A 27,421-nucleotide genomic window follows, 5' to 3' on the forward strand; every position below is an offset into this window, starting at 1 on the left:
GCCTCTCACAGAGTTTGTAGGCACAAGGGGGAGATGTTATCACTAATACTTCAATAATTCTCCGTTCCAGCCATAGGCGTTGGTCTGATTTCCAAGTGTGAGCCAAGCAAGAGCATTGCAATGTGGTAGCACAGGATCCATGAGAATGGGCAAAAATACCCCTGAGGAGTAGGGCTAGCACTAGACCGACTGAAAATAGAGAAAATGGAGCAAATACTTTATTTTCTGTGAATTAGAAGTCATTGCGTTTTTCTCCAGTAGCCCAGTAACCGAGAAGTTCATCTGATATTTCTGTCTGGTCCCGTAGCTGTTATTAGAGGAGGCCAGGCTCTCGTTAAGGCAATTTGTGTAATGGTAGCTGTGCTCTTCAGGAATGTTCTCAGGAGAGACTGGAAATACGCTCTTTTCCAGCAGAATGGAAATGCAGAGGTGCGTTTTTCTGCTAATGACCGGCAAACATCTCTTGCGATCAGACGCGGATGGCCTCCAACCTCTGCCAGGCAAGCGGATGCTGAGGAGGGGCTTTATTAATGCCTACCATTTCCGAAGGGTTAAGCACATGAAAGTTATTCAAGGAATTTCCTTTCCAGGGCAGACCTAGGGAGGTAGGTATAAGCAAAGGCCAGCTCAGCCCTGCTGGAAGTGATGGATGCAATTCTCTTTGAAGTTCCTGAGAGCTGCACTTCCTCGCTGCATGGCTGAATTGAATCCAGAGATCTTCAACTGTGAATCCGTAGCCGCAAAACATGGTTTTGGGACTTCTGCCGTGGTTCACCAGCTACTGAAGGTGGGAAGGGGAGAGCAAAAAAACTGTCAGGAATGCTGGTGCGGATGATACCGGAGGTTTTGACTGCTTGCAGCTCATTTTCCTGTTTTCAATTAAATTAGAAAGTATTTGTGGATGAAGTGACCCATTAGTTGGGTAATAACGCTACCTTATCACGCCTGCTTATCAGTATTAGTTATGCACTATAAAACCCATACCAAAGCCCTTGGGGGAATCAATTAAATTGAAGCGGGCAGCTTTGTGTATGTGTGCGGTGGAGCTGCCGTGAGATGCGTGGCACGCTTGTACACCAAACTGTTGCAGGTTTTGGGCAGACGGTATTTCTGAGCTTGTACACTAGCCCTGCCTGTTAGCTGTCAGCTTCACACATCTTTGTTGCCTCTGCCAATTCCTCACTGAACAGAAGAAACAGGCCATAAATTTGCTGATTATGTGCATTTAGGCAGACTAGCTCCCTTAATGGTCTTTACGATGGTTGCAGCCGCCAGTGATGGAGTTTTGCATCCCCAGCTTCTAATAGTAGACGCTTGCTTGTTCACACTGTACATCCCGTTAAATAAATCTGAGCCAATGGTAACCGAGTGCTGATGTTAAACTGCAGAGGGAGAGATTAAAAATATTTTCCCTGTCTGCTTCAAAAGCTTGGGAAGGCTTTGTTCAAGTTTTGTGGCTTTTTTATTTTTAAAGAGGAGATAGGAAACACTTTAAGAAATAGCCTCATCTGTCTTTGCCAGTGTTTGAGCCTAGAAGCAGGTAAGGGGATCCTGATTTAATGACATATCAAATAGAGAGCTAGCTCTCATCCGATATACGTCTTTGAAACACTGCCGAGGAGCGATCAGTGCCCTGTCTGCTTGCATCAATAATTAGACTTTATAAAGTATTTAGACTCTGGTGGCACGGGGAGCTGTGGTGGCCTATTGCCTGGAAAGGGCTTCATTTCCAGGTAAAAACTCCCAATGTAGTGATTGAATCTGCTAACGTTTCAGCTGGCAAAACAGGAGCCAGAGAAAAGCAGCCTTCTCCTGAGTCTTTCAGGGCCACAGTGCAAGGAAAAACATGGTGGCGGTTTGCGACGTCCATTAGAGCTGTCGCCCCTGGGGCCGCGAAATGGCTGGTTTCCTCTCGGCCAGGCAGCGAGGAGCGGTCGGAGGGGAGAGCTGAAGCGCGGGGCGATGCGGGGCTCCTCGCCGCAGCCCCTTCGACCCCTCTGGCAGCCCCCCACCGAAAGCAGTGCCGCTGTAGCCGGCTGGGGCTCAGCTCCGAGCATCCTCTCTCTGCTTTGAACCTGAGGAGCCGTCACACCTTAAGGTCAGGCGAGGGGCCCCGTTAGCAGGCAGGGGGAGGTGGAAGGAGCAGGATGTCATTTTGTCATTAGCCGGGCTTCAAAGGCAGGCAGGCATCGGGGACGGGGGGAGAGGAGCTGCAGGGTCACAGGGGGCTGCGACCCCCTTGCCCAGCCTCCCGGCCGGCTGGCTCACCTGGTGCACAGCTGCGCCGGGAGGAAGGAGCCCAGGGAAAGCTGAGGGATGGAGGAGGCAGCGTGGGGAAAGCCACGTCGCCAATGCCTTTCACCCCGCAGCCTGCCAAATTTGGTGTGCAGGTTGTGTGCCGGGGGCACGATCCTTAGCACTGCCGAGATGATGGTGTGAAGCACTGCCTGTGGGTTAGGGCAACTGTTAAAAGCGTAGTCCTTGTGGAGCGGTGCTGCCAAAAATGATATAATGGGGTCCTGCACACTCTTGGAGACTCTGGAGCATGATTTTGGCTTGCTGGGGGTGCTCATGTTGGAGGCTGGTAATAGGGCTCAATGCCCCTGTGTTTATATGTCCTACCCCAGGTGGCCTTAAACTTTCCAGAATCAAATCCAACCCCAAGAAATCAGGAGAGTGGGTTAAAAATGACAGGATTGCCAAAGGAGGAAAAAAATACCCCTCATTTTGGGGATCTGTGACTTTGCACTCCGGGCCTTGAGGGTGCTTTGGGGTGCCCCATTGAGGCTTTTCTCTGTAGCCGCTGGGGACGGGCTTGCTTATCCCAGCCTAAGCCAAGATCCTCCTGCAGATCCCCACAAGCAGGGTCAGGGAGGAACACCAGCCGCTGCGAGGCTGGAGATCAAAGCACATGTGTTGGCAATACTGGGAGGCGTCTGGCATCAGATGCTCTTTGACCTGCCCCTACAAAAGCCGAGGGCCCGGATGCACGGCGCACGTTGGGAGGTGGTGGAGGAGCTGGGCGATGAGATGAGGGGCAGCAGCTCCGGGAGCAGCATTCGGCGTAACCCAGCGAAAGCCAGCGGAAACATGGCACAGCTCCGCTTCCCAAGCTCCTTCCATCCTGCAGCCCAATCAGGCTTGTGTGTTGGTAATTAGGATGTTTGCTGTCACTTCTATGGGCACGACAATGCGTATTCATCAAATATGTAAATTAACACATTAAGCTATTTGCATAAATCTTCTGGATCCAAGAGAATGCTGGAGATGAATTGCTGTGAGAGCAGCTCTGTAAACGATTCCCTGATATGCAAATCGCACTAGGGTCCTGCACGCTCTCCGTGGGTGCTCCGGTGATGCAGAGCAGGAACTCATTTGGGTTAATTAGTGCAAGAAGTCCAGGCGTCATTACCTCTGGAGCAGGATTACAGCTGCATTTGCACAGACAGCTCTCAGGTGGCCTTTCCTCCTGGGGGAGGACGGGTTGGAGGGGTGGGCAGGCAGGTGAAGAGTTATCCATGGAAAAAGCAAAGCTGCCCGTGTGCTAAATGTGCCGCAGGTCTCCGGTGAACAGGAACGCACGAAAGTTTGCTTGGGCTTGCTGTGAGCAGTGAGCTTCCCAACAAGCCCCCAGCACAGCCAGTGCCTCCAACACATCTGGTACTACCAAAAGGAAAATACATAAGACCTGTAACCCTTGCCTGCAGTAGCTTAACAATACCTCTGAGTATTGCTTCAAATACATATAATAAGTCTGAACTAATAAAGTAACGAGTTTATGAGCTTTTTAAAGATTTTACTAGATAAATGGAGGGCCTAATAACATGATTCGATTTCTTAATATAAACAATGTATTTGCTGGGGCCTCTTAAAATATTCCTAACTTTAACTGCAGAAAATCCAGCATCTGATTTATATTTCTGGCTGCTGGAAGCTCTGGCTTTCATTATCTGTATATGCTGCAAATCCAATTATGTAATATCACTGAGATAAGGCATGTAATGTTTCACGTCTAATTGTTCTAACATGCAAATTTTTTCCGAAGCCGGCGTACGTTAGGATGAAAGGAAGGCAGGGGCTGTGTTTCATGGGTGTATGTTATGCAGGTGGAATCAGGCACTCTGCAGGCGGTTGGATGTGTCGACCTGTTTCTGGCTGGGTGTGTTGTGCTGCAAGGTCTCCAAGAAGCTCTCCAGGAATCACAAAGTGATGCTAAGAATGATGCTGGGTTTGGGGTGAATAAAGTGCTGGTAAAATGCAACCGAACAGCAGCCCTTGCCTGGATGGGGAGACCTGGCTGCAGAATATTTCGCTGATCCAAGCGTTGCGACTCATTTTTTTCCCTACAAGGCCCCTACCATGGAGCTTCATAATCCTTGTGCTTTGGTGTGAATGGGACAGCTTGAGTCTACAGCCTCCTTCCCCTCCCCAGCAAACGGCTGTGAAACCAGGGTACGTGCTGAATGTACCCCCGGCAGACAGACTGTGCCTTGCCCGGCTGGCAGTCCAGAGCACCTGTTGATTCACTGTATTGAATCCAAATTTCACACACAACTTCTAGGTGGTTTTCATCCAGAGGTAGGAAGGAGACCACAGATCTGAAGAGGTTCTGGTACATCTTGTTAAACGGCAGCTTATGTGCTTTGCCCCTTCTTTCTGGCCTTAGGTATTATCATTGCTGTCTCTGAATATCTTTGGACATGTGTGTGCTCCTCCAAGACTGTGTAGACTTTCTGAGCTGGCTGTGTCCTTGTCCCTTCCCGTGATGGGGTCCCATCTGGCCTACACACCGAGGTTTCACAGCCAGGGCAGGCGAGAAGGCAGGCAGGGCTGGATGACGCTTAGATCTCCCCTGTCGCATCTTCGGAATGCAGCCAAGAAGCACGTCCTGACATGGGAAGAGGATGTTGTACATGGATGTCACCTGGGAGACCCCAGTCTTCATCCTTGGGGCCAGCACAGACACTCACGTTAACACTTGCCCACAGTAAGTGGAAGGGCTCGTAGCAGTGTGCTGTAAATCAGGGGTCTTTGTGCAGTCTGATCTTTGGCTTGTGCTCGAGGGATGCCTGGTTTCTCTGGAAAGGAGTGGAGAGGGGGTGCATATGGGTTGGTGGCTTTTGATTGCCTTGCTTGTCGACCACAGCACAAGGGCACATGGAGATGTGTCCAAAAACTAGCTTTTTATGGTAAGATTTCTACTGCTCACAGTGGAGCTGACTGGGGGGTATTTCAAACAATCAATTTAAGAAAAATACTGTGATTTTTTTGGCCCGATCCACTTGCATGTGTGATCATTGGATGGGAACTGCAGGCAGAGCTTGCTTCCTCCCTAGCAGCTTCTCAGCCCTTGCTCTTCCTTTTGGCCACGCACACCGTCCCTGCCAGGTTTCGGTCCTGCCATGGTGTCAGTAACACCATCAGCCGGCGGTTCTGGTCCCGGTATTTGGCTCTTTTGAGGAAGTTTCCCGCTAGCTATCTTACAGCTACTGGGCATTGTGCTCTGGACGTGAATAGGTCCCATTCAACCTTGTTTTATTCATCATCAGCAAAGCATGAAATTACAGTGGAAATGCTAATAGATTTCCTAACAACTTAGTATCTACTTGGGTGAAACAGTTATTTGTTGACTAATTAGTAAGTTAATTGTTTTATACTTTATTGAGGTCAGGTTGCTATTTTAATGTAGAGGGAGGTGGTGCGTGTTCTTCTAAACAAGACTCCACTTTAATGAGCGGTTATTATCATCGACTGGGCTAAAGGATTATAGGGAAAGGGTAATGTTACCTCCAAAAGGAGCTTTTCCCCAGCTGTTTGCCATGTACCAAGCCAGGATCTGCACAAACTTGTGGTCCAGGCCAAGTGCAAAATGTATGGGTGTCACATGGGTACCATGCAAATGGCTTGGACCTTTTGGCAGGCGAGGTGCGCCCAGTTGGACCTGTTATTGGGTATTTGTTTTTGGAGCTCTTACCACTGTTTAGGCACATGTGGCAAGCTCTAGCCTGAAGCAGCGCTGGGTGAAATGTCTTTGTGTTGTCCTCTACAAACCGTTCAGAAGTGGGGAGGAAAGGGCTGGTGTTGCTCAGAGCCATACCTGGACCTTGCTGCGGAGCGTGGGACTGCCAAGAAACGGTGAGGGCCTTTGGAAACCTGACCATCTCCCATGATGTGGACACCTACCGCATGCTCCATTTTCCTGCCCGCTCTCCGGTGTGGAGCCGGGGGGGATGAGCTGTCCCCAGGAGCCAGGACGAATCCTGCTGGGACACTCAGCTTTCGCTGTGACCATTAACGGGGCAGGCTTCTCAGCTCCCAGAGCTGCTTGCAAGCTTTGGACACGCTAATTAAAACCATTCCTGACATAAAAAAAGCATTTTGCAGAAAGAAAGGAAAGACCTCTTCTTCCTGGAGTTTATGATTGAATGTATGAGTAACCTGGCCTTGGGTTTCTGGGGCATGAAGTCTTTCCCTGGCTTGTTTTATGTGATTTTTTTTGTTTTTTTTTTTTTAAAAGTTTCCTGCCCTCTTCCTCCTCCTCAGTAGCTTTCTTCCCCTTTTCTTACCCCTCCTGACCCTGTGTTTGTGGCCAGGAGAGGTTTCCTGGATTTAGAAACAGTCTTAAAAGTTATCCATGTGTGCACAGAGGCAGTAGCAGACTGTTGGGGAAGGCTTTTCCAGGGTGATTAAGCCATATTACTTTGGATATTTTTTTCCTCTTCCATGTTCTTCCTCTCCATCCTCCTAATTAGGGCTTCCCGGTAATTATCTGCTTTGGCCAACCCTGTCCTTTCTCAGCACAGCCCCGGAGCTGTGACGTGAGTCAGTGGGTTTCTGCCTCTTCTCGCTTGCCCTGCTGGGGTTGTGTCCCACGTGGGGAGGGATCATTTATAAAGTATTACTCTGTGTCGGGCAGCACCACAGGGAAGACCGAGAAAGATTATTGCTTGCAGACAGCCTGTTTTGTGCTCATTCTTCCTCCTTCCAGCTGGAAATATAGTGTGGAAATTACTGATACCTGTTGGGTTTATTTATCGCGCTGATGACTGGATGCTTTTTGGAAAACTTGCAGTCATCTTCTGCCTCCAGGTATCTACAGGCCTGCTCTGCGGTCTCAACAGTTTTGCCCATACACCTATTCCAGTGTGCCAATCCTGGAAATGCAGAGGTATGGGTCAAAAGAGCACTGTTCCTGCCACCACGCGGTCTGTCCAGTAACCAGAGCAGTTTGTCCTGGCAGCAGCGTCAGCGTGGCAGTGCGGCTGCAGGCTGCGCTGAGACCTGCGGTCGTACAGAGGAACCTGTCCATCCCATGGCCAAATTTGCCTGTTTTTTGACTCTTCCCCTAATGTAAAATCAAACTGGAAATGGCAGGATGGCTGCCAGGAAATACAAGCTGGTACTAGACCATTGCAAAAAAAAAAAAAAAACCAAAAAAATCCCAAACAAAATAGGACTCAAACCAGCCACCAAACCCCATCTTGGTTGTCTTTATTTTTTTTAGTTGCCTGTTTGTATTTTTCCCTGGAGTGGCCACATAGCTTTTAAATCTTGGCTCCTGCTGTCCTGTGTCCCATAAAGCCTTCTGCATGCATTGACTGGCAAGAACAATCCCTGGGCAGCCGGCGAAGGGGAGTATTTTTGCAGCCTGCATCCAAGTGTGACTCCGACGTTTCACGCCACCACCTGAGCTAGGACAGGCTGTGAATACAGATCGCGCCGCTCCTTTCCCTGCTTATCCCAGGCTTCTCGTTGGGAAAAGGGCCCTTGCTCAGGGGCTGGCACGGAAGTGGGTTATAAAAGTTCTATTAGTGAAGTAGAAAGATGTTTCCAGCCTTATTGTTCCTTGGGAAATAAGAGAAGAAAAGACAGATCATGTTTTGCCTCTTTATTAGATTGGGAAGTCATCTATAAAGCAGAAGTGTGTTGGAAAGCGAGCCCTCATGTCTCTCTTTAATGCCAAGTCAGCAGCATCCAGCCGGTCGGATGGCGGGTTTGCATGATGGGGGGCTTCGAATGGGCCCCGTTATAGCAGGACAGGCGCTGGAGAGCCCCGAAGGAGCCAGATGTGAGGCGAGAAGACCAGAGCCACCAGCCCCGGCGGTCCTGCACTCAGCCCCTTGCAGTTCCTTGCAGCAATGCAGCCAAGTGCTAATATTCAACTGTGGCAATCTGCAGGCTGGAAAAACTCAGCCTTAGGAGGAAACTACCTGCCTGGTGGGTAGAGGAGAGCTTGTGCCTGCTCAGGGGTTGTTGGTAAGACACTGAGGGATAGCAGTGAACCATAAAACGTCCTTAAAAGTAGCAAGTTCAAGAAAAGCTATGCGGCTTACAATGTTTTATCATGTCATATGCCAGGGCTATTAGTCCCCTTCTGTGCTTCCGTCAGGCAGCGTGGCAACCAGCAGTGAAGTTTTATCAGATGTTAAAACCTGCTTTTGAAATGTCTCCTAAAGCAGAATGCTAAATCAACCTTTTCATGGTGGTGTTTTTTTTTTTTTTTCTTCTTGTGCTGTTTCCTGCCTGGCAGCTTTACCTTTACGTCCATTTCTCTCTCTCATTTTCCATCAGTTCTATGTGTAACCATTTTGTGTTTTATTGAGCATGAATGAATGGTGATGCCTTTTAGATGAGTGATATTTTCATCGGAAGATGCTTGTTTAATATAAGCCTCTGCTCAGCTGTTATCCCAATGGTGTTTTGTGTTTACCAACAGATTATTTCAACTAGCTTGAATTTGGAGGCAAATGAATTGCGTCAAGAGATTTTTCTCCTGTTCTCCCACCCCAGCAAAAATTCTGCTTCTCTTCTGGTGGGATGTTACAGATGTGGAACACGATTCGGAGGTAGTGTGAGCTGTGTAAGAGCTACAGCGTTGCTCCTGAGGCTGAGTGTAACCTACGCTTACCATATGCTACCACCCTCCCCTTTAGGTAAAACGGGGGTGTTTCTGCCTCCCTGCAAATGATAGCAGCTCCGCAGAGCAGAGACCGTAATCACTCAAGCTGCTGCCGTGTGGGTCTCTGTGCATTTGGGAATAGAATTTTCCATCTGTGGGAACAGGTTATGAATCCAAAGTCATTAGAAAGGGTCTGGGTTTACCCTTGGTGCTCTAAGCAGGAGCTCAGCTGTCGGCGACAGTGATGGATCCCCAAATACCTGCTTGTTGCAAGGCATCGCTGCCACCCCGAGAGGTTCCCCGGGCTGTGCAACAGCAGCTGTACCGAGGGATGCTGAAATGTGCCTCAGTTGTTAAAGATTTGGTTTTTTGTTTGGCCCGAGGTTTGTCGCAGCGATTCCCTGGAGGTCTCTGCTGGTTGAGTTCACCCTGGGGAGGTGTGTGGCTATTTTTTGGCACTGGCGATAAGCGGGCTGCTGCTTACAGCCGTGGCAAAGGCATGCAAAAAGCCAGCGAGGGCATCGTTTGCCTCCGTCGTGCTGGGGTGTAAGGCAGTGTGTGGGGGACAAGCTGCAGGCAGGCAGCACTGCTCGCTGCGTGACACGTGCCGTAGCGAAACCGCAGCGGTGAGAGCTGTCTGGTGTGCCACGCTCTTGCGATGTTCCTTTGATCCTCTCAGGCTCTTCTTTGCCCGCCTCTGAATAAACCCTGCTGTCTCTGATCCCCGGCTCAGGCCGCTGCGGAGCTGGATTCCCATCAGTTCTCCAAAGCAGGTGATGGAGAGGAGAAATGAAATCCCTGTCTGAAGGTTGACTTCCCTTTGTGCCCAGGTAGAGGGGGCAGATCTTTTTGCATGCTCCAGCCGGAGCTGAGTCCCTTCAGAGAGCTCTGACCTGCATCTTATGCCACAGAAACAGAAACAGAACCTGGCCCCAAGTGCTCATATCAGCTTCTTCATTAGCTACTGATCAGCATACGCAGAAGTCCCCAGGGTAGCACCCTGGGAGCTTTTGGAAGCACAGGGTCTCTGCATTGCCCCCAAAGCCCACTGCCGTGTTAGGGGCAGGGGAGGAGGTGGCATCGCCTGTCCCCCATGGGCTGGGGATGGGCTCTCCAGTATGCACTTCCATGCCTTGGGAGCGTTGTGCATCCTAAATTCCCTGTGGCTTGTTCTCTTCTTGCTCCTCGTGCAACACCTGGCGAGGGAGGGGGCTGGAGCTGGACCTTGTGTCCCCCACAAGGTGCTCAGCCAGCCCTTCGCTTCACCAGGACAGCACTGAATTTTACCTTGTGATTCAGTGCCAGGCTCTGGTGCCCTTATTCTGCACCATAGTGCTGAGGGAAACCAGATATTCGTGGCAGTAAATGTTCCTTTGGGGCGCTGAGTCCTCTGGGGTCCACCCTGCCAAAATCAGCAGGGTTGCTCCTGGGGAGAGTTACTGCTGTCGAACCTGGCCCCGAGTGCTCGTATCAACGTCTTCATCCCCTTCCCTGCGTGTACCCCGTGCACAGTCATTTCCTAGCCGATCTGCTCCAACACGGCATTACAGGAACATAGTTAATGAGGCTGATTTTGAGCGCGACGTATCAGACAGGCGGTGTTAATCTGGGCAGTCCCCGCTGCTGCAGAATTTGCATCTGGCTGGCGTCGCGCATCTCACAGTCGAGCTGCGAGCGTTTGGTGAAAAGGGCTGCGCTTCCAGATCCCCTCGCCAACAATTCGTCTTGCAAACGAGCAAGGGCGGCTCGCGTCCGCCCTGGCCCCACTTAATACGAGGGCTGGGCTGTAACTCCGGGCTGGCGCGGGGTTCGTGGCATGCTGCAGCCGGCTCACACCACTCCCTTTGCCGCCGTTCACCAGCCAAATTTCTCGCGAGCGGGCCACGCATCTGCATTAATTTAGATGGCTTAATGTGGGGAGCTCGTCAGCTTGATTTCCCCCGTGGCTCTGGGAGTCAGCTGGGGCGCTGGGGCCTCCCATTAGTGGTCCAGCCCAGTGCCAGATGGCGGGTGATGGCTTGCGGAGGCTCCGGAGCTGACGCGCCCCATTGTACGAGAACACAAAAGCGAGCCAGGCTGGATTTCCAACCCCCCCCACACCCCTTCTGCTTTCATTTTCCTTCAGCTCTGTCATCCTCGCAGCTAATTCCTGGAGCTCTCTTTATTTATTTATTTTGTTTCATGGTGGGGCGGGCTGTGAAGTTGCTGGTGACGTTTTCTATGCGGATGCTTCTGCCTTGTCCCGCGCGAATACCTTACGGACTTTGCCATTTCCTGTCTTTTATTCCGCGCCTGAATGCGCACGTGGGGTGCGCGGTCCCATGTGCATGCAAAGGCACACGAAATCTCTTCTTGGACGATTTGGTTGCATAAAACAAGTTATTAGGGTATCATAGTGGGTCTCCTGGGGAGCCATTATGTGCCACAAGGTTTTGTTAAGATAGATTTAATCGGCATCCTGGATATTTTGGGTGTCCCAGCAGTTTTTCAGGTCTCTAACAGGCTGTGCTACATTACACGTTTGTTACTGAGTTTTCATCTCTTTTGTTAATACCAGAGAGGTGCCTGTTTTGGGGTGCAAGTGTTTTTTCTGATGAAGATGCACATTTCAGAAGAGAGAGGACTGATTCCCCAGGCTCGGTGCAGGAGGGGCTGAACATCCCTGCGGAGGTCCCCTGAAGATCAGGCTTACGGGGCTTTGTCTCTGATTTCCCCAGTGTGCTGCAAACACCAGGGCAAAGCTCAAGTTCAGAGCTCAAAGGCAGTAAAAATACCCCCCTGCAACCCCACCATTCAGGCGCAGCGTTTGACCTCTGCCTGCTCTCTAAAACCTGCATTGCTTTTGCAATGCCGCCATTCCTCAACATTTAGCATCGCTCCAGCCCAGGCAGGTTTGCACACTCATGTGCGCATCCCAACCCCTTAACAAACCTTAATTAAAATGAAATTTCATGACGACAGGGAGCTCAGGTGGCTAAATTTTGTTAACCCTGGCATCTGGATGGGGAATGCGTCCAGGAAGCAAATGGGGATGGCCAGTGGGTGAGGAGGGATGGGGATGGATGGGTCCCAGGTGTGTGGGGCGAGATCGTCCTCTCCCATGGGTGCACCCAGCTGGCAAAGCCAGGAAGCCTTCGCAGAAGGGACATGGTCGCATCCCTCCTCTGCGTCGCAGCTGGGCAGTTGCAGGTTTGCATGGCTCTCCCATCATTGAGAGCCTTTGAAGGCAAATACTGATATTTAAATTTGGATTGCATGGCTGCTCGAGTGTCCAGCCTTTCTTCTAGCTCTCCTTCTTTCGGCAGGAGCTGCAGGTGCTGAGCCCTTCTCCAGGCTGGGCATTGGGTGCTGGGTTTCTTATCAAAGTCTCCTCTTGTCTTTTGTCCATGACACTGAATTTTGCTGCCAGGGGTTGTGTGGAAGCGCAGGTGTGGAGCGATGAAGGGCGTAGGGACTTGGCGCGTCTGCAGAGGGTTTATCTGATGGTTGCCACAAGCCCGCAGGAGAATCTGTGTCCCCTAGTCAGGGACCACTGCTCGGGGAGGCTGGCAGCCTGCCCACCCCGACCAGCCGTGTTTGTGCTTCTTCATGTGTTTGTGCATTCTGAAACCCATTTGGGTAAAATATTTGCAAATTCCACAGTAGGAAATAACACAGGCTCTTCCCATCTCTCCTCCTCCCAGCAAATCGATAGAACCCCTCCTTGTAGCCCTGAGAGCTAATAGTTGTCCTGTCTGGGAACACCCCTTGGGAATTTCGCTCTTCAAAGGCTTCCCGAGCCTCACCACCCTCGCCTCGCGGTACCCAGGGCTTCTCATGGTATCCTGTTCCCGTAAACAGTACCAAAGGTCTTTGAGAAGAGAGGAGAGACACCACCTGAGGTTACCGGTGTTTGTCTAATCTGTGATAAAAAAGCAAAAAAATGTTAATATCTGAAGTATATATCTGGATACCTTAGCAAAGTGTTCAAAGCTTTTGCTTGGCTGCTTGTTTTCACCAAGTCCTTTCCACAGGGAATTTTTATTTCTCCTTGCCAGTAATAGGTGCATACGCAAAATACTGTATTTGGTTGTGACACAGTATGGAGATTGGATGATGGCAGATCCGTGATACATCGCTCTCCTGTAGGCACGGTGAGGTTATCTTTCTACCATATAGAAAACTGCTGTTATAAATCATCTTCTATGCAGAAAACACACCTAGCGAGAGCGGCCCTACGTGGCGTGGCTGTACACACAATAAACTGCAGAGCCCTGTGATGGCCTCGCAGTAAATCAGTGCATCTCCCCTTTCTGTCAGTTTTCTTCCTTGACGTGACACTCTGGGACATTTTGGTGCTGGTGGTGGTCTCACAGGCGGTGTTGTCCCACCAGCCACCACCGCTGCTCGGCACGTGCCGGTAAGGATGCGCTGCCTTGACCCACTGCTCTTCTCCTGCCACCTCTTTTCAACGAGTCCTCGAAGGTAATGAGTTTAATTTGATAAACTGGGCCCGGGGTGAGGTGTCGCTGCGAGTTTGGGAGATAAGCTTCCCCGCTTCTTATCAACCAGAAGCCAGTCCTCCCTGGAGAGCTGTGTTTTCTGGAATGCATCCGTGCTCCTCAGGTTTGGTGATGGTCTGGTGATAGTGAGGAAGATAAAGAGGGTGAGATTTGTGGTTTGTAACTCTGCCATCACTTTCTTCCTCTGTGTGACCATCCTCCCCATCTTTCTTAACTGTTTTCCTGTGTCCTTACTTGTGTTTGTCTGTCTGCGTGCTTCGGGAGGGCGATGTGTCTCCCATTTGTATTTAGGGTGCTGGGGGGTGCACGGGGAGGAGAGAGGACTCTCTGCGGGTGCAGAGGTGCTTTCGGATGGAGTGGCTGCTTCACATGGACCCGGCGTGAAATGTTAAGCTCTCACCTTGTCGTGGGAATGGGTGTTTGGAGGGACCCTGGCTCACGGAGTCCAGCCTGTGTTCCCACCCGTGCTGTCATACATGCACATGTATGCACACACGTGTGCGTGTAGGCGCGCTACTGTGTATACGCCGAGAAGCGATGCTGGGGTGCAACCCCAAATACAACCATCCCAGCAGAGGCGCAGGAAAAGATTTAACATTCTCTGGCTCATGCACAGAAATACAATCCCTCTCTCCTCCAAGCTCCCGGAGAGAAATCGGTGAAAACATCAAATCGCACGTCGTGTACAGTGGGGCCGATGCGCCGGAGCTATGAACTTTCTCTTTGAGGTGGTAATAGTTTGGCTAGCAGCCAGGAGCAGCAGCCGTGAACGGAAAGGGGGACTTCCAGAGATAAGCTATTTTCAGCCAACGGGGCTTCTCGCCGCGAAATAAATAGAAAAAGGACGAGCTCTACGTCTGCGGTCATGTGTCCTGCTTTCGTGGATTTGGCCTATTTTCTGAAGAATGGCTGTAATTCAGCTTGAATTTCCCCTGGATCGCTGCCAGCAAAACAGGAAGCTGTTGCTATTGCCAAGGAGCGAACAGGAATTTATATATGTAATTCAGCCACAGGGATGAGATGACAGCTAACGGCTTAGCCGCTGCTAGGAGCAAATGCAGACCTTGGAGGAAGCTGGATTTTCTCAGTATCACAGCAGTTCAGTCCTTTTTACGTCTTTGATATTATCGCCTTCAATCTGGATCAGGTAACATCATAACACAGTGACTGTGCTCATCGCCAAGGGATGGGAGCAGAGGAGCACTCGGCATTTTGGAAAATCACCTGCATTCGAGTGAAATTCAGCGTTAAAATAACAGAAAGGAGCATTAGAGCAGTGCTGCTAGTTTTTTCTGTATTGAATAACTTCTTTGGTCAACACGTGCACCATTTCCACCTCTATTTCATTCCTTAATAAAGAAGGGGGCAGTTTATCATGCTCGGTACAGCGTATGGACGTGGTGAAAGACATACTGTTCTGAAGGATTTAAAGTTAATTTTGGTCGGACAGAGAGACGGTTGTTCGGGTTACTCCCTCTCGAAGGCACGGCAGCCGCCTTTCTCCTGCGCTCTTGCCGCCTCGGGTCTATAGGGAGACTTTACCTTGTGTCTTTGCGCAGCTCTTCCCCTTGGCCGGACTCCGTGCTGCTGGGAAGTTTGCAGATCTGTAAAGTCGTAGAGTCTGAGGGATACAGCTGAGAGTCAAACCTGCCGTCCAGCTTGCGCTGTCTAACAGGGCACTGCAGAGAGGGGCATCTGGGTACCGCGGAGTCCGTCGTGTTTGACTGCCCGCTCCTCAGCGAAAGCCTGAGTGTCTCTCCGTGCTGTGCTTGCGTTTTTGCCGAGCGCTAAGAGATGTTTTGTTGTACGCACCGCAACGCCTTGGACCACCGGATTTGATAAAGAGATGCGGGGCATCATCTTGGAGGCAGTCCCACCTCCTCCAGGCACTCATCTAGCCCCTGCCCAAGGGATTGTATGAGTCTGTACCACAGGCACCACAGTACACAGGCAGAATGGGCTGTAGTTGAATTTTCTATGGAGTTGGTCATCCCAGCCACGCAGGACCAGCGTGACGGCCGCGGCTCAGCAGCACCGAGCACTTCCTGAGCTGCCTTGCCCAGGCAAAACTCCCACCGCGGCGGGGCTGACCCAGCTGCGGCAGAAGGAAAAATGAAGAGTGAATTACCGGCACTGGTGCTGTTCGCTGTCGGCCCGATAAAAATGGCACCTTGCCTAAGTCTTCTATAAATCACAGGTTCCATTCGGAAAGGAGTTTTCTGTGGTAATTAATGAGCCAGTATAAAGACATTAAATGGAGAATGTGTGGTGATAGAAAGGCTTGTCATTCACTGAGCCATCTTCCCCCATGTGAATAACCACGAGGGAACAAAGGCCAAACTCCTTATAGACTGAAGTGCACTATCTCTGATAGCTGGGAATGAAGTAATTCTCTGAAAATAACAAAGGCGCAGTGAAATACATTAGTAAACTAATTACAAGAGAGCTGGTAAAAACAGATGCTGAAAATTTAAAGCTATTATTGGAATGATTGCTAGCAGAAAAATGGGGGCTGACAACAAAAAATTAAAAAATGCATCTCATTTAAAATTCATTAGCCTGTAAATCAGGACAGCTCCCTGTTTGAAAGCGGGGCTGATGGCATTTCCGTGGGCAGTCATGATGAAAAGCTTCCTTTCCTTCACCTTTCTGGATTCCACCGTTGCCTCCGGAGATGCCGAAACAAAGCGTGTGCTCATTGGTGAGCACGAAAAACCAGGGATGGCTGCTGGCTTTGCAGACCGGCAGGTCTGAGCAGGGATGCTTCTACCTAGAGGTGTTGCAAGGGCTGCGATGGGGCAGCACATTGCCTTGTGCTCGGATGGCTCGTTGCCTCTCCGAGCTGAAAAAAAACAGGATTGCTCGTCCGCACTCAATATTGGAAGTAGTTGGCTGCAAAAAAAAGTGGTCCAGGGCCAAAAACGGCTGTGCGGGAGCTTTCTCTTGTACCATCTCCATCAATATTTGGGAGAGGGATGGAAAACATTGTTATTGTGCAACAAATCAAAATGGTAACTATGTAATTTGTCTTAATTGTGTGTGTCGGAGTAGGAAAAACACGAGGAGCTCCGGATGGGAATCTGGCAGGAGACCTGCCTGCTGGCAGCGTGCTGCACGCTTTGCTTTGCCCTCGCTGAGCCAGCCTCTCCCGGAGGCTTGCGGGACAGCTTGTCCTTCATTTTCTCATTATTCCAGGGGTCTGCAGGGGCACTTGATTAGGATAAATCATAGGTATTTTGCAAAAAGCAAATGTGTGTTTCAGAGGAAAACCTGGGAGGTGGCAAGGTCCTGAAGAAGCCGTTGCTGGAAGCAGTGAGCTGTGGATGCAACAGGAGGGAGCATCTTCTTGCGATGCTGGAGGGGAGCCCTGCTTTGGGGTGGGGGAACCTTGTGTGATGCTGGGGTTTCTTAAGAAGCCCCCCTGCAGAAACTCAGGAGCCCTTCATGGTGACTGGTGCCACCGGGCAGGGGTGACAGCAGCCAGTGTTGCCTGGCCAGCATCGCCCTTGGTGCCGGAGCGCCGTAATGATGACGGATAACCTCCTCCTGCACTGCGGAATCGCTAACCCCATATGCAGTCCGCCCAAGCAAATTAAGAGTTGTTTATGACATTTAATACTCCCCCTTCCCTCCAGCAGCAGGGCGGCAGGACCACAGGTTTGGCTTCACAAATGGTCGCCTCAGGATACACTAAACGCTGTCATGAGCCAGAGAGCAATTTCGGCTTGAAAAATTACTGCAATAGCGCTCCCTGATAAAGGTCTCTCCCAGTGATGCCTCCCTCTCCGCCAGAAACTTCTTCTTTCCCTGAAACCAATTTGAGAGCACTAAAGGGGCTGTTTATTAGTCGATTCCCCTGCAAAACAAGAGGGTGCTGGAAGACAAATAACCACCTTGGGCTGTCTGCCGTGCTGCTCTCCGTAGCAGGTAACGGGATGGGATGCTGCTGTGTGCTCCGAACGCAGAGGGAAGTGAGAAATTTGATCCATGGGGTTGCCAAGATGCGTCTTTCGAGGTGATTTATAAGGAGCAGCATTGCCTGGTGGGTAGAGCGTGCCATTGGTGCTCCAGGGATGATGTTGGATTTGGGTTGTGACCGGGGGTGTCACTTTGTCTCCCCTGTGCCCATCTCTGTAAAATGACCGATAGGTTTATAGGAAAGGTTTGAGGATGCTCAGACAGCCCTGGTTGCTCGCTGGGCTACGGAGAAAGGATTTGTGCTGATGCACTGGGACTCGTTGCTCCTTATTTCCAGGCTGGGATGATTTCTGGCTGCAGCCACATTGCAGGAGGCCTTGGGTCCAAGCGGGCAGCATTTGGGCAGTGCTGCTGCACGAGGCAGAGCGTGGCGAAGGCCAGCTGCCTTCAGGGGTTTCCTCTGGCACAGGCAGCTCCCCTGGCACTCTCTATCCTCCCAAGTCAAGATAGCGAGGGCGGTGGGGTGTCGGATGTTGGAGACGCTCCCTGGTATGCTCTACTGGGGCGGGGTGGGCGCAGTCTCTCTCCAGAGGGATAGCACTTTGTGAGCTTTATAGGAATTGCGAGGTATTTCAGTTTAAAACAGCCCTTGGGGTGTATGGCCCCTGTTTATTTCCACGCATGGCTCAGAGACTGCGTTTATCCAGACAAAAATCTTTCCCACTCACAGGAGATCACCCCTGCATCAACAGCTGATGGTGTTGTTATTTTTCCAATAAGCGAGCTATAATCAATACCATAAATCTACTAAATGTTCTTAGGACTGGGAGACCAGCTGGGAGGCATGTGTGACTGTGCAGGAGAGGCTGGGGTGTGCTGGTGATGGGGAGCACGTTCAAGGGAGCCTGAGGAAGAGGAGTGGAGCTGCAGCACAGGCATCGGAAGGTTTTCCAGGTGCCACAATAAAGTTCCTACAGGGACCTTCACAGGAATGACCCGTCCTTCTCCTCCCAGGCCCAGTCCTTTGCTCGTGCAGGACAGGTACAGCAACTGGGGACCCCTGAGCATGTTCCCTCTGACCCCGTTCCTCCCGCAGTCTGCGTGCAGTGAGATGTGCTCGTTACCTTCGGAGGATATTTATCATCCCTACGCAGAAGCGGCCCCCGTAGGGCTCTGTGCTTTTTTCCGTTTGCTTCTCAAAGCACCAAAACAAACAGTAAATCACGGGGCAGTAGAGTCCATCAGCGCTGCTCGTTGCAGTGCGGCGGGGAGGTGACCTGAGCTGGATTGGGCTCGCAGTCGTTTCACGTGTTATGCAAAAAATCGAGAAGTCCCAGATCAGGCAGCAATTTGCCTCCTGGTGGACTTGAGTCATGACGTGGTAAATTTTTTTTTCCACCCTCTTGTAAAATATCTGTTGCATGTTCCCTCCTGTGGGCAGCTGCTGTGTCCCACTGCGAGACATTAGCTCGGTTGTCTCCCTTTCAGCCCCATCCCAGGGGCTTAGGGCAGGGGGGTAAAAGAAACCGGGCCAGGTGGAGACTTTGTTCCTCAACCAGAGAAGTCTGTCTGATGGGTTGTCTTCTCAATCTTGTTTAAATTATTTCACTCAGCTTTGATTGAGTGTGAGAGCAATGGAGACACAAGGATGCAAAATGCAGAGAGGGCGGGGAGCCTGGACCATCCTCCGTCCCTGCTCTGAGCAGTTGCATCGGCATCGGGGGGAGAAAATGACAGCCAAAGCGAAAGAGGAATAAACATTTGTTTCCAAATAAATAAAAAGCGTGCAGGACTGACCCTCTTTCCCTCTACATCTGCCCAGTACAGAGCGAGGTGGGGCTTCCTCCCTCTCTCATCTCACCATGTATTTTGGTTCCTCTTAAATGAGCTACGTTCTCCCAAAATGTCTTCCTTGCTTCAAACTCTCCTGAGTCTTGCAGCCCATTTTCTTTTGCGATCTGAGGCCCAGAGTGGACAATAGAGATTTGGGATTTTTCACCCTTACGATTAGCGGGCAGGGGCAGAGGGGATTTTCCTCTGTGCTGGGAGAGGCACGGCTGGTCTTTAATATTTCCCTCCCTTTCCAAAGCGGAGAGAAAGGCGATTTTTCTTCCCTTTAGATGTGAGCGAAGGCCCCTGCTCCTGCTACTCCTGGAGAATTAAATAGATAAATGGGCGGCGCTGTTGTTCACGCTTCACTATGCACAAAGCAACTTGCATTCAAAATTGGGCTCATGGCAGTTCAGCAACAACCTCGCACAATAGCATCATTAGACACGCAGGGCCGGCTCGCGGGCGCAGAGGCTGCTCTGCAGCTGGAGTAGCCACTGGGCTGTTGTGACATGGGCTTTTTTTTATATTTATAAAAACGCATCTTTTAAAAAAAAATGTAGAGGAAGAAGATGCAGTGTATTTTTCTTAAAGACTTGGGAAAGCATCCCTGTTTGAAAGCAGGGGGAAGAGAGGATGGGATTTGTGGCATCCGTATGCCCCCCATCTTTTGTGCTGGCTCTTTCTTGCAGGCGAATCCTCCATTTCCAGACCGTGGAGGGGAGCAAATAAGGGACCTGTGTCTGCAAAGCCTTCACCTGCCGACTTTGAAAATATTCCTTCGCAGGTTGCTAACTTAATGGTGAAGGTCTCCCAAGTCAGGAGGGAATGGAAGAAGATGTAATCCCTCTGCTTGCTTTGGGGAATGGAAAGCGTTTGGGAAGGAGTCACAGTGCCGAGGACGATGGGGGCTTAATAAAACTCACAGATATCGAGGGTTGGTTCTGCTGGAGCTGTCAGCCTGATTTGAGAGTGGTTTAGGTCTGGGTTTAATTGGCATGGTGGTCGTTGTGTTTTAAAACCAACCCTGACTTCTGCTGACCCAAGGGGAAATTCAATTTTATTAGTAAGTTGGGAAATTCAGTGTGAAAATGAGCAGCTGTCGCCAGCATCGGGATGGAGCCACTTTTGGAAGGGGTCAGCTCTGCCCATGGCTTGTTCTCTCACACTGGGCAAAGGATTTGCCTCCCAGGCTTCACCTTCATCAGTTGTAATGGAGCTAACGAAGCTTGCCCTCCTTGGCAGGAGCGTCTGCGAGCCTCGGCATGTCCCCATTAAACTCTTGTTCCTTGTACTGTGTTAACTTGGAGGCATTTTAACCACGTGCCTGCATTGGAAGAGGTCTGAATTGAACAGGTTGGTGGAAGAAATGTGGAGAAAGGGTCTTTGCTTGTGGGTTGTTGTTTGTGAACTGCGTGGCGTCAGTGTCAGTGAGGATGCGCCGCTCCTCCCCAGCATCCTCTTGTGTCAGAGCCAACCTGGGTATCTCTTTCCCCATAAGTAATTTAAAAGCAAAAAGCAGTGTGATTGCAGAACTAGTTGGGCTTCCCAAATACTCTCCTAACACCAGGCTTGGCACTGAACCTTTCAAGTCTTCTTCCTCCCCTTGTGCCTGCAGTTGATAATAATGTTTGCGTTTTAATGATTCTAACAGGCCTGGGATTTGCTTTGACATACCAAGTTAATGTTTTCTTTTTCTATATCAAATCTAGGTCACTCTCCGGCTTAGCACTAATGCTGTACTGAGCAAAAAAGGATTGGCCACTAATGGTTTCAATTTAGTTTTTCATGGAGTAAAGAAAATTTCACTTAATACCTATTTTCATTTTTATTCTGTTGGCCTTTCCACAGGGCCTGTTAGGATGGAGAGAGTGTTTGCACTTCAATTAGGGGAGACCCAGGAAATTCGTTTTCCAGAACAAATCCCCTGTGAATATGGATGAGGATAAGAGTTGCTGCTCATCTGCACTGTGTCCTTAGGACATGCCTTTGGGAACTGCATCCTGGTGAGGGTTAGGTGGTAGGAGACCCCAGGCATGGGTTTCTCTTTAGGGAAGAGCCTCACCTGTGATTCAACCTCATCGTAGTTGAGGTCCTCCATGATACAACATGGGGGAAGAAAAGATGAAGAGTAACTCCTCTGCCTCATGCATTAGTGTGGCAGCAGACAACTCAGCCTGAATCTAGCCTTGGGCAACGTCTTTGGGAGAAGGTGCACCCACGCCTGCAGCGTGGGAGGGCTGCTAGGTCCATTCCCCATCTGCTGTGAGCCAGTTTTGTTTTGTCTTTCCCTACCCTGTGCCAGCCTGCGTGTTCCATGGCCAAAATCCAGGTGTGATGATAGCAGAAGCACTGAGACACCGTGGCTCGGAGCATCGATATGGAGCAATGAGTGTGCACATGATTCAGGTTGATTAGGTTGATTTTATGGCTTGATGACTACCCTACGCTCACTGTGTGTGGATGGTACCGTGTTACACATGGAGATGGCAGAGGGAAGTTTAATGGAAACAGGGTGACGCTCGGCCCGTCTGATGACAGTAAAAAGGGGCCTGGGGCAGCACCAGTCCCTCCGTTGGCACACAGATGCTGCATTGCTGGATGACAGAGACCACGGGCAGATGGATTAGAGGGTGCCTCCCCTCTTAGGAGCTCGTGGGTGAATATTGTGATTGCATGTATTTATTTTTAAAATGATTATGGCCATTAGCATAGAAATGAGATGCAGTTCCCTGGCTGCTGGCCAACCCCACCCAGGCTGGTGTGCAGCTCTTCTCCGCGGCGGCTGAAACAATAGCACCCGGCTGCTAACGGGGGTCCTGGCATTTGCTGCAGAAAGACAAGTGACAAAGAGGAGCAAGCACTCTGCTGTATGAGTTTGTTACAGTCAGTTGGGACATATCTAAAAATCTCACCTGGGTCAGCAGAGATTTAGCCCCTCCAAGAGATGCCCTGTAAAGCAGTTGTGCTCCTATCCCTCTCCTCTCCTTACATCCAGTGATTTATTTCCAGGCTGAAAACAGCATCCCAGGTAATCACTTGCGTTCAAGTTTTGTTGCTGTTTTATAGGAGACGCTACAAAGGCTTTTGTCTCTGCAACTGTAAATAAACTCGTAAACCTGTGTTAAAAAAAATAGCATTTTGTAGCTTGGTGCATGAATTTTTAATGCATCTTCTGCAAACCAGCTGGTCTTGGCAAGGGTCACAGTGTTTCCTAGGCATTTAACATAAAACTGTGCTTCAAAGCCACATTATAGGGTCATTGAAGAGTAATATTTTACTTAACATCCTCATAACTGAATTATTTATAACTTTCCATGTTTTATTCATGATAAATATTAATACTAGTGTCTTTAAGAGTAGAGGTTATTGCTGCAGTTTTACCTGTAAGAGGTGATATTATTGAAATAAAGGAACGGCAATGAATTCTATAGCCAGTAGAGCAAAGTCTGTGCCAGGGCTGTTCTCATTCACACCTCCCTCTTCTTATCAACCCTGTCAGCCGCCAAAAAACCTCAGTGCTGAGCATCTGTACATTTGAAAAGAATTTTCCTGCAGGCATCTGAATCTCTGCCTTTTTTTTTTTTTTTTTTTGCCTTTTTTTTTCCCTTTCTTTATTAATGAGCCTTGTGTCATTCTCATTAATTCTTGGAGTCTTCTCTTGGTGAGAGTTCACCGGCTTTGGTTGCAAGATGCTTGCCCTGGCCTGGACCTCCAAATGGCAGCCTTGAAATATTCTGCAGGCTCCCTCGAGCTCTCCTGTCGTGGGCACCTCTGGACCCCCCATTTTTTGAAGCATCCCTTCCCACCTTGGAAGGGGAATCACCTTGTGTGGATGATCCCCCAGCAGCCTTTGGGCTCCTTCCCACATGGCTGAGTGCTGTGGGCCATGAGCAGTCTCGTTTCCAGGCTAAATTTGTATGAATTGGGTAAATTGCCATTCCACCGTTGCGCTCCATCCCTTACCAGAGAGGATATTTGCATTAGCTTTCATCTTGGGAAAGGGAAATATATTTTTGCATGATCTTTTGCCTTGTGCTGGTGTGTTCCCATCTGGCTGGAGCATTGCACAGCCACATCCCGGTCTTGCTCCCATCGCTGAATCCCGATGCGGGGCTGGCTGCCCATCCCACCCTCACGGCTGCAAAACCTTCCCAATCCTATGGCCATGCAGGGCCGGGGCTTTGCTCCGTGTTACTCGATCAGCTTAACAAATCTGCAGTCAGCGGGTTGAGAGCGGTGGTTGGGGGAGCAGTGCGGGTTAATGCAACACATATTTAATGTATGATTGCTAATGGCCATCTCCCATCTGCCTGAGCCCAACTGGAGTTTGCAGATGAATGATTAAGCTGCCCTGACACATAGGCAGCTTGTTCCTTAGCAGAGGTACATTCATTACACTTGACGCATGTAAAAGGGGACAGGGCTTTCTTGTTGGGGAGAGGGGTATTATCGGGCTGGGGTGGCAGAGCGGGGGGCTCTCTTGGAGTTTATTTTGTATGATAAAGTGAGAGATCTTCCCACGGATGCGGCACTATAAATGAATCATGAGCTAAATAACCACTGGGATGTTTATTAGCCTCGAATATGTTTATTGCAGAGTCAACAGGCAGCACCTTCCAATTAATTAATAGTAATAATTACTGTATTATTTATGTAGCTCTAACAGCATGCCAGAGTCTTTCTGCACAATGGTTACAGCTGTGGCTGTGCTGAAACAGGCTGGTCTGTATTCATCCTGCATGGGCACGCTGAGGTTTGTCATTTGCTGTCGGGTGGTCCCAACCCCAAAAGCCTGGCTGGGCTGAGCTGCTGAGCTCTTGGCAGCTGCTCTTTCTATCAGCTGAAGCCTGTTGCTCCACAGCGCGGGGATGTGACCGTTCCTTCTGCAGTGCTGGAAGGCAGAGTATGCAATGAGCTGGAGCACATGCCAAACAGAGATGGAAATCAGGGGCTGTAAGTTTTACTAGGGTATCTGGGAGCTCTTTTGGTCAAGGTATTTAAGCAAAATAGTCAAGCCATGCACATCACGAGGATATTTACAGCAGATAAGACATTAGCAGCAACAGCAAGGATAGACATCTCTTTTCTGATGTGATCCAAAGCCTGCTGAAGCTGTTGAGAGTGACCTCTGATAAGTGCCAGTGCAGTGTCTGTGCATCTCGCTGCCCCAGTAGACCTTGCTGTGGAGCATGCGGGTTGTGGAGCACAGTCTCCTGTCCTGGTTTGAGTCAATCAGTTCAATGTGCAGAGGCAGACATATAGCAACAACTTGCCACTAGTCTCGTTTCTCCATGCAGGAGGTTAGGCTGCAAACCAGCCTTCCGTTCTTGCATTGCAATCCCATTTGCTGTCTCTGGGAAATCGGGGTGTTTCTGGGTCATGTGAAGTTGCTGGATCTCTTTTCACATGTGAATATTTTTGTCTCTCTTTGTGTCTTCCAGCGATGTCCGACTTCCACATCCACCCTCAGAACGCAGTGGTGGAGGAGGGTGGCGTAGCCAGATTCCAGTGCCAGATCCATGGCTTGCCTGAGCCAGTCATCATCTGGCAAAAGAACCGCATGCCAGTCAACACAGACAATGAAAGGTAGGACATGTCCAAACCACATACTGCTGTCCTTTTTCCAGGTGGCAAAAGGTGGCCAGGCTTGCTCTTGCTCTCACAGTTGTGCTGGGACACAACTGATCGGAGCTGAGGGTCTCGGCCAGTGTTTCTGCCATGGAAGGCTCTTTCAGTTAATGTTGTGGGTTGTCTGGGCTCCTTCTGGCCACTGTGCAGAAATACTGCATCTCTCAAGAGAACAAGGTAAACCCTGTTAGCTGATTTTGGAGGGGGCAAGGGCTTGCATTGACCTATTGACCTTCCCTGATCAGCCCTCCTCCAGGTTTACTTTCCAGCGTGAAGAGCCCACCCAGCAATCCTAGCAGAGCTGGGGTAGCTTTGGCATCCATCATCCCTCTGTGGCTCCGTTTTGTGCAACTCTTTCCAAGCCAGATCCATGACTTAGGGTCTTCCATGTGGGTCCTGAACTCTTGCAAGCGCTGGATGACACCGTGGCTGCTAGATTTCCCTTCCCAGGTGGACTCCCTCGTGATGCTTTGTGTGTGGCAGCAGGGAGGCTCTGCAGAGAACATCCCGCAGCGCCCTGGGCTGCCGTTTCCCATGCAACCCTCCTAAAGAGAAACCCCAGCTGCCCCCCTTCCCCAGCCTAGACCTGGGACGGCACGTCCTCGCTTCCTGTGTTTGACAGGCTGCTCCCTTCGCGTCGGAAACATCCCTCATCACGGTTTGATCCTCTGAGCGGCGGTGGGGCCCGGCAGAGGACAGGTGGCAGGAAACGCGTGCTCCATGCCGGCAGCCTCCAGTGGTCCCAGCTGCAGCTCAGGAGCTGCGCAACCCATGGTGGGAGACAATTGGTCGCAGCACACCTCAATCAGGAATTGACATCCGTGCGTTGGGAATAGGCAAAACCAGGAAGCTGTAAATATTTTCCTGAAAGCCCCTATTCTTAAAAACGTCAGTTCTGCAGCAGAATGTGGTTGGGTGCTTTGGAGGCAGGAGAAAACACAAGGGCTGGAACAATGCCTGACCTTTTCAGCGTTGCAGTGAACTTACAGTAGAAGGACCCAAGAGGCCCAACCCTGCTGTGGAAAACTGCAACTGTCAGGTTTTGTTTTTCCTTGCGTTTTTCATCTGAGCTTTTTTTAGCCCAGCACAGGCTTCATTTGTTAAACTTGATCTCCTCTGAAGGCTCCTTACCCACACAAGTGCTAAACTGGGGAGGTGGCAGAGCAGGGCAAGTGGTTCCGAGGTGCTATCAGCAGAAGTAAGTGGTGCAGAAATGGGCCTGACACCTTATGTGCATCCCGATGAGATGTTGCAGGACAGGTGAAGTTCCCTTGAAGTCCTTCATGCATTATTGCTCCTTTCCACGTGAGCCCAGGGTCACAGGTTTGGAGATGGTCAGAGATGTGGTAGGGATTTGAGTGTGAACAGGAATTCTTTTCTCCAAGACCGAGGAGCCCCAAGACCAAGGAGCCAAGACTTTTCTCCAACCCAGAGAGCTCCAAGCTGCTTCTCCTCCAGCACAGGGAGTTTGCCCAAGCCCTGGAGGACGTGGGCTAGGACCAGTTTCCCTATGTTCAATGTCCTGATTTTGAACAGGTTTGGCTTTTTGTAGCAGTAAAGTTACTGGGGAAGGCTTTTATTGTCAGCTCAGTAGATTAATCTCTGACACCAACGGGCCTGGGTGATGAGGGTTGCTTCTCTACCTGAATTGGATTTCTGCATTAATCACGCTTCGTGCATTTCTGTGTATAAAGTGTATATAAATTTGTATGCCGAGTCTTGCACTTGGAGGCTTTGAAGGCAGAATAATAGCTTTGGAATTGAATCTTCTAATGCTGTGGGCAGATTGTTAACAAAAATGAAGGCTTCTTGTGGTATAATTCATCCAAAACAATGGGCATTTTAAAGTCCCAGAGAGATTGCAATCAACTTCGGGACGTGTAAAACTGATTGCTGTCACGCTGCCACCGACACCGAGCTGCGCGTTTGGAACCCAGCGCAGGGAGCAGGTTATAGGCACTTAACCATATGCTGATATGGAAAAAGATATTCTTCATCTTCCAGACGGAAATGGATTATTAACTCATCACAGTGTAATGACTTACTACCAGCCAATTTAAACGCACAGTTGCCAAGCAACCTGTAATGTATATATACATATATGTGTGTATGCATGCATGGTTTAAATGTACCTTATTTTAAATATATAAAATATTGATTTATATTTACGTATGCCTACTCACTATCTATTTTAAACATGCCTTTCCACGCATTTGAGGTTTTAAGATTACGTGGATATGAGTCCTGGTGCTGGGACTGTGGAGCGCACGCTTCCCCTGATGCTTGTCCATGGTCACTGTGCTTCAGCTGATGAGTGAGAACTCCCACGTCCGCTGTTTTCACATGCAAATGCACTGCCAAAGCTTTTCCACAGATTAAGTAAGAAGCACCTACTTTGTAGCCTTCCAGAAAAAGTCATCCTTCCTCAAGGATGCATCAGAAGATAAAGAAAGAGAACATACACCCTGTAAAAGAAGACCAGAGGCTCAAATGTCCAAAAAAATAAAGAACTGATGCAGTGATAAGCATGGGCTCAGCTTGCCGGGGGCTGCACCACTCGGGTGGTATTGGCACCTCTGGACTGGGATGCGGGGAGCCAGCCTGCCTCACCTGGATGGCTGTGCAGCCTGCTTTCACATCA

The 27,421-nt window shown here is 50.0% G+C and overlaps 1 protein-coding gene across 1 annotated transcript in view; it reads left to right on the forward strand.

The window, feature by feature from the left end:
- The window catches only part of IGDCC3 (immunoglobulin superfamily DCC subclass member 3), a 105,822-nt gene that overhangs the window by 37,851 nt on the left and 40,550 nt on the right, over window positions 1-27,421 (forward strand). Inside the window, exon 3 of the mRNA XM_075714130.1 lies at window positions 24,594-24,738. Coding sequence (XP_075570245.1) covers window positions 24,594-24,738 — 145 coding nt within the window. The remainder of the gene's footprint in view (window positions 1-24,593; window positions 24,739-27,421) is intronic.

Source organism: Pelecanus crispus, chromosome 7 (assembly GCF_030463565.1).
Source record: "Pelecanus crispus isolate bPelCri1 chromosome 7, bPelCri1.pri, whole genome shotgun sequence".
NCBI classification, from domain to species: Eukaryota; Metazoa; Chordata; class Aves; order Pelecaniformes; family Pelecanidae; genus Pelecanus; species Pelecanus crispus.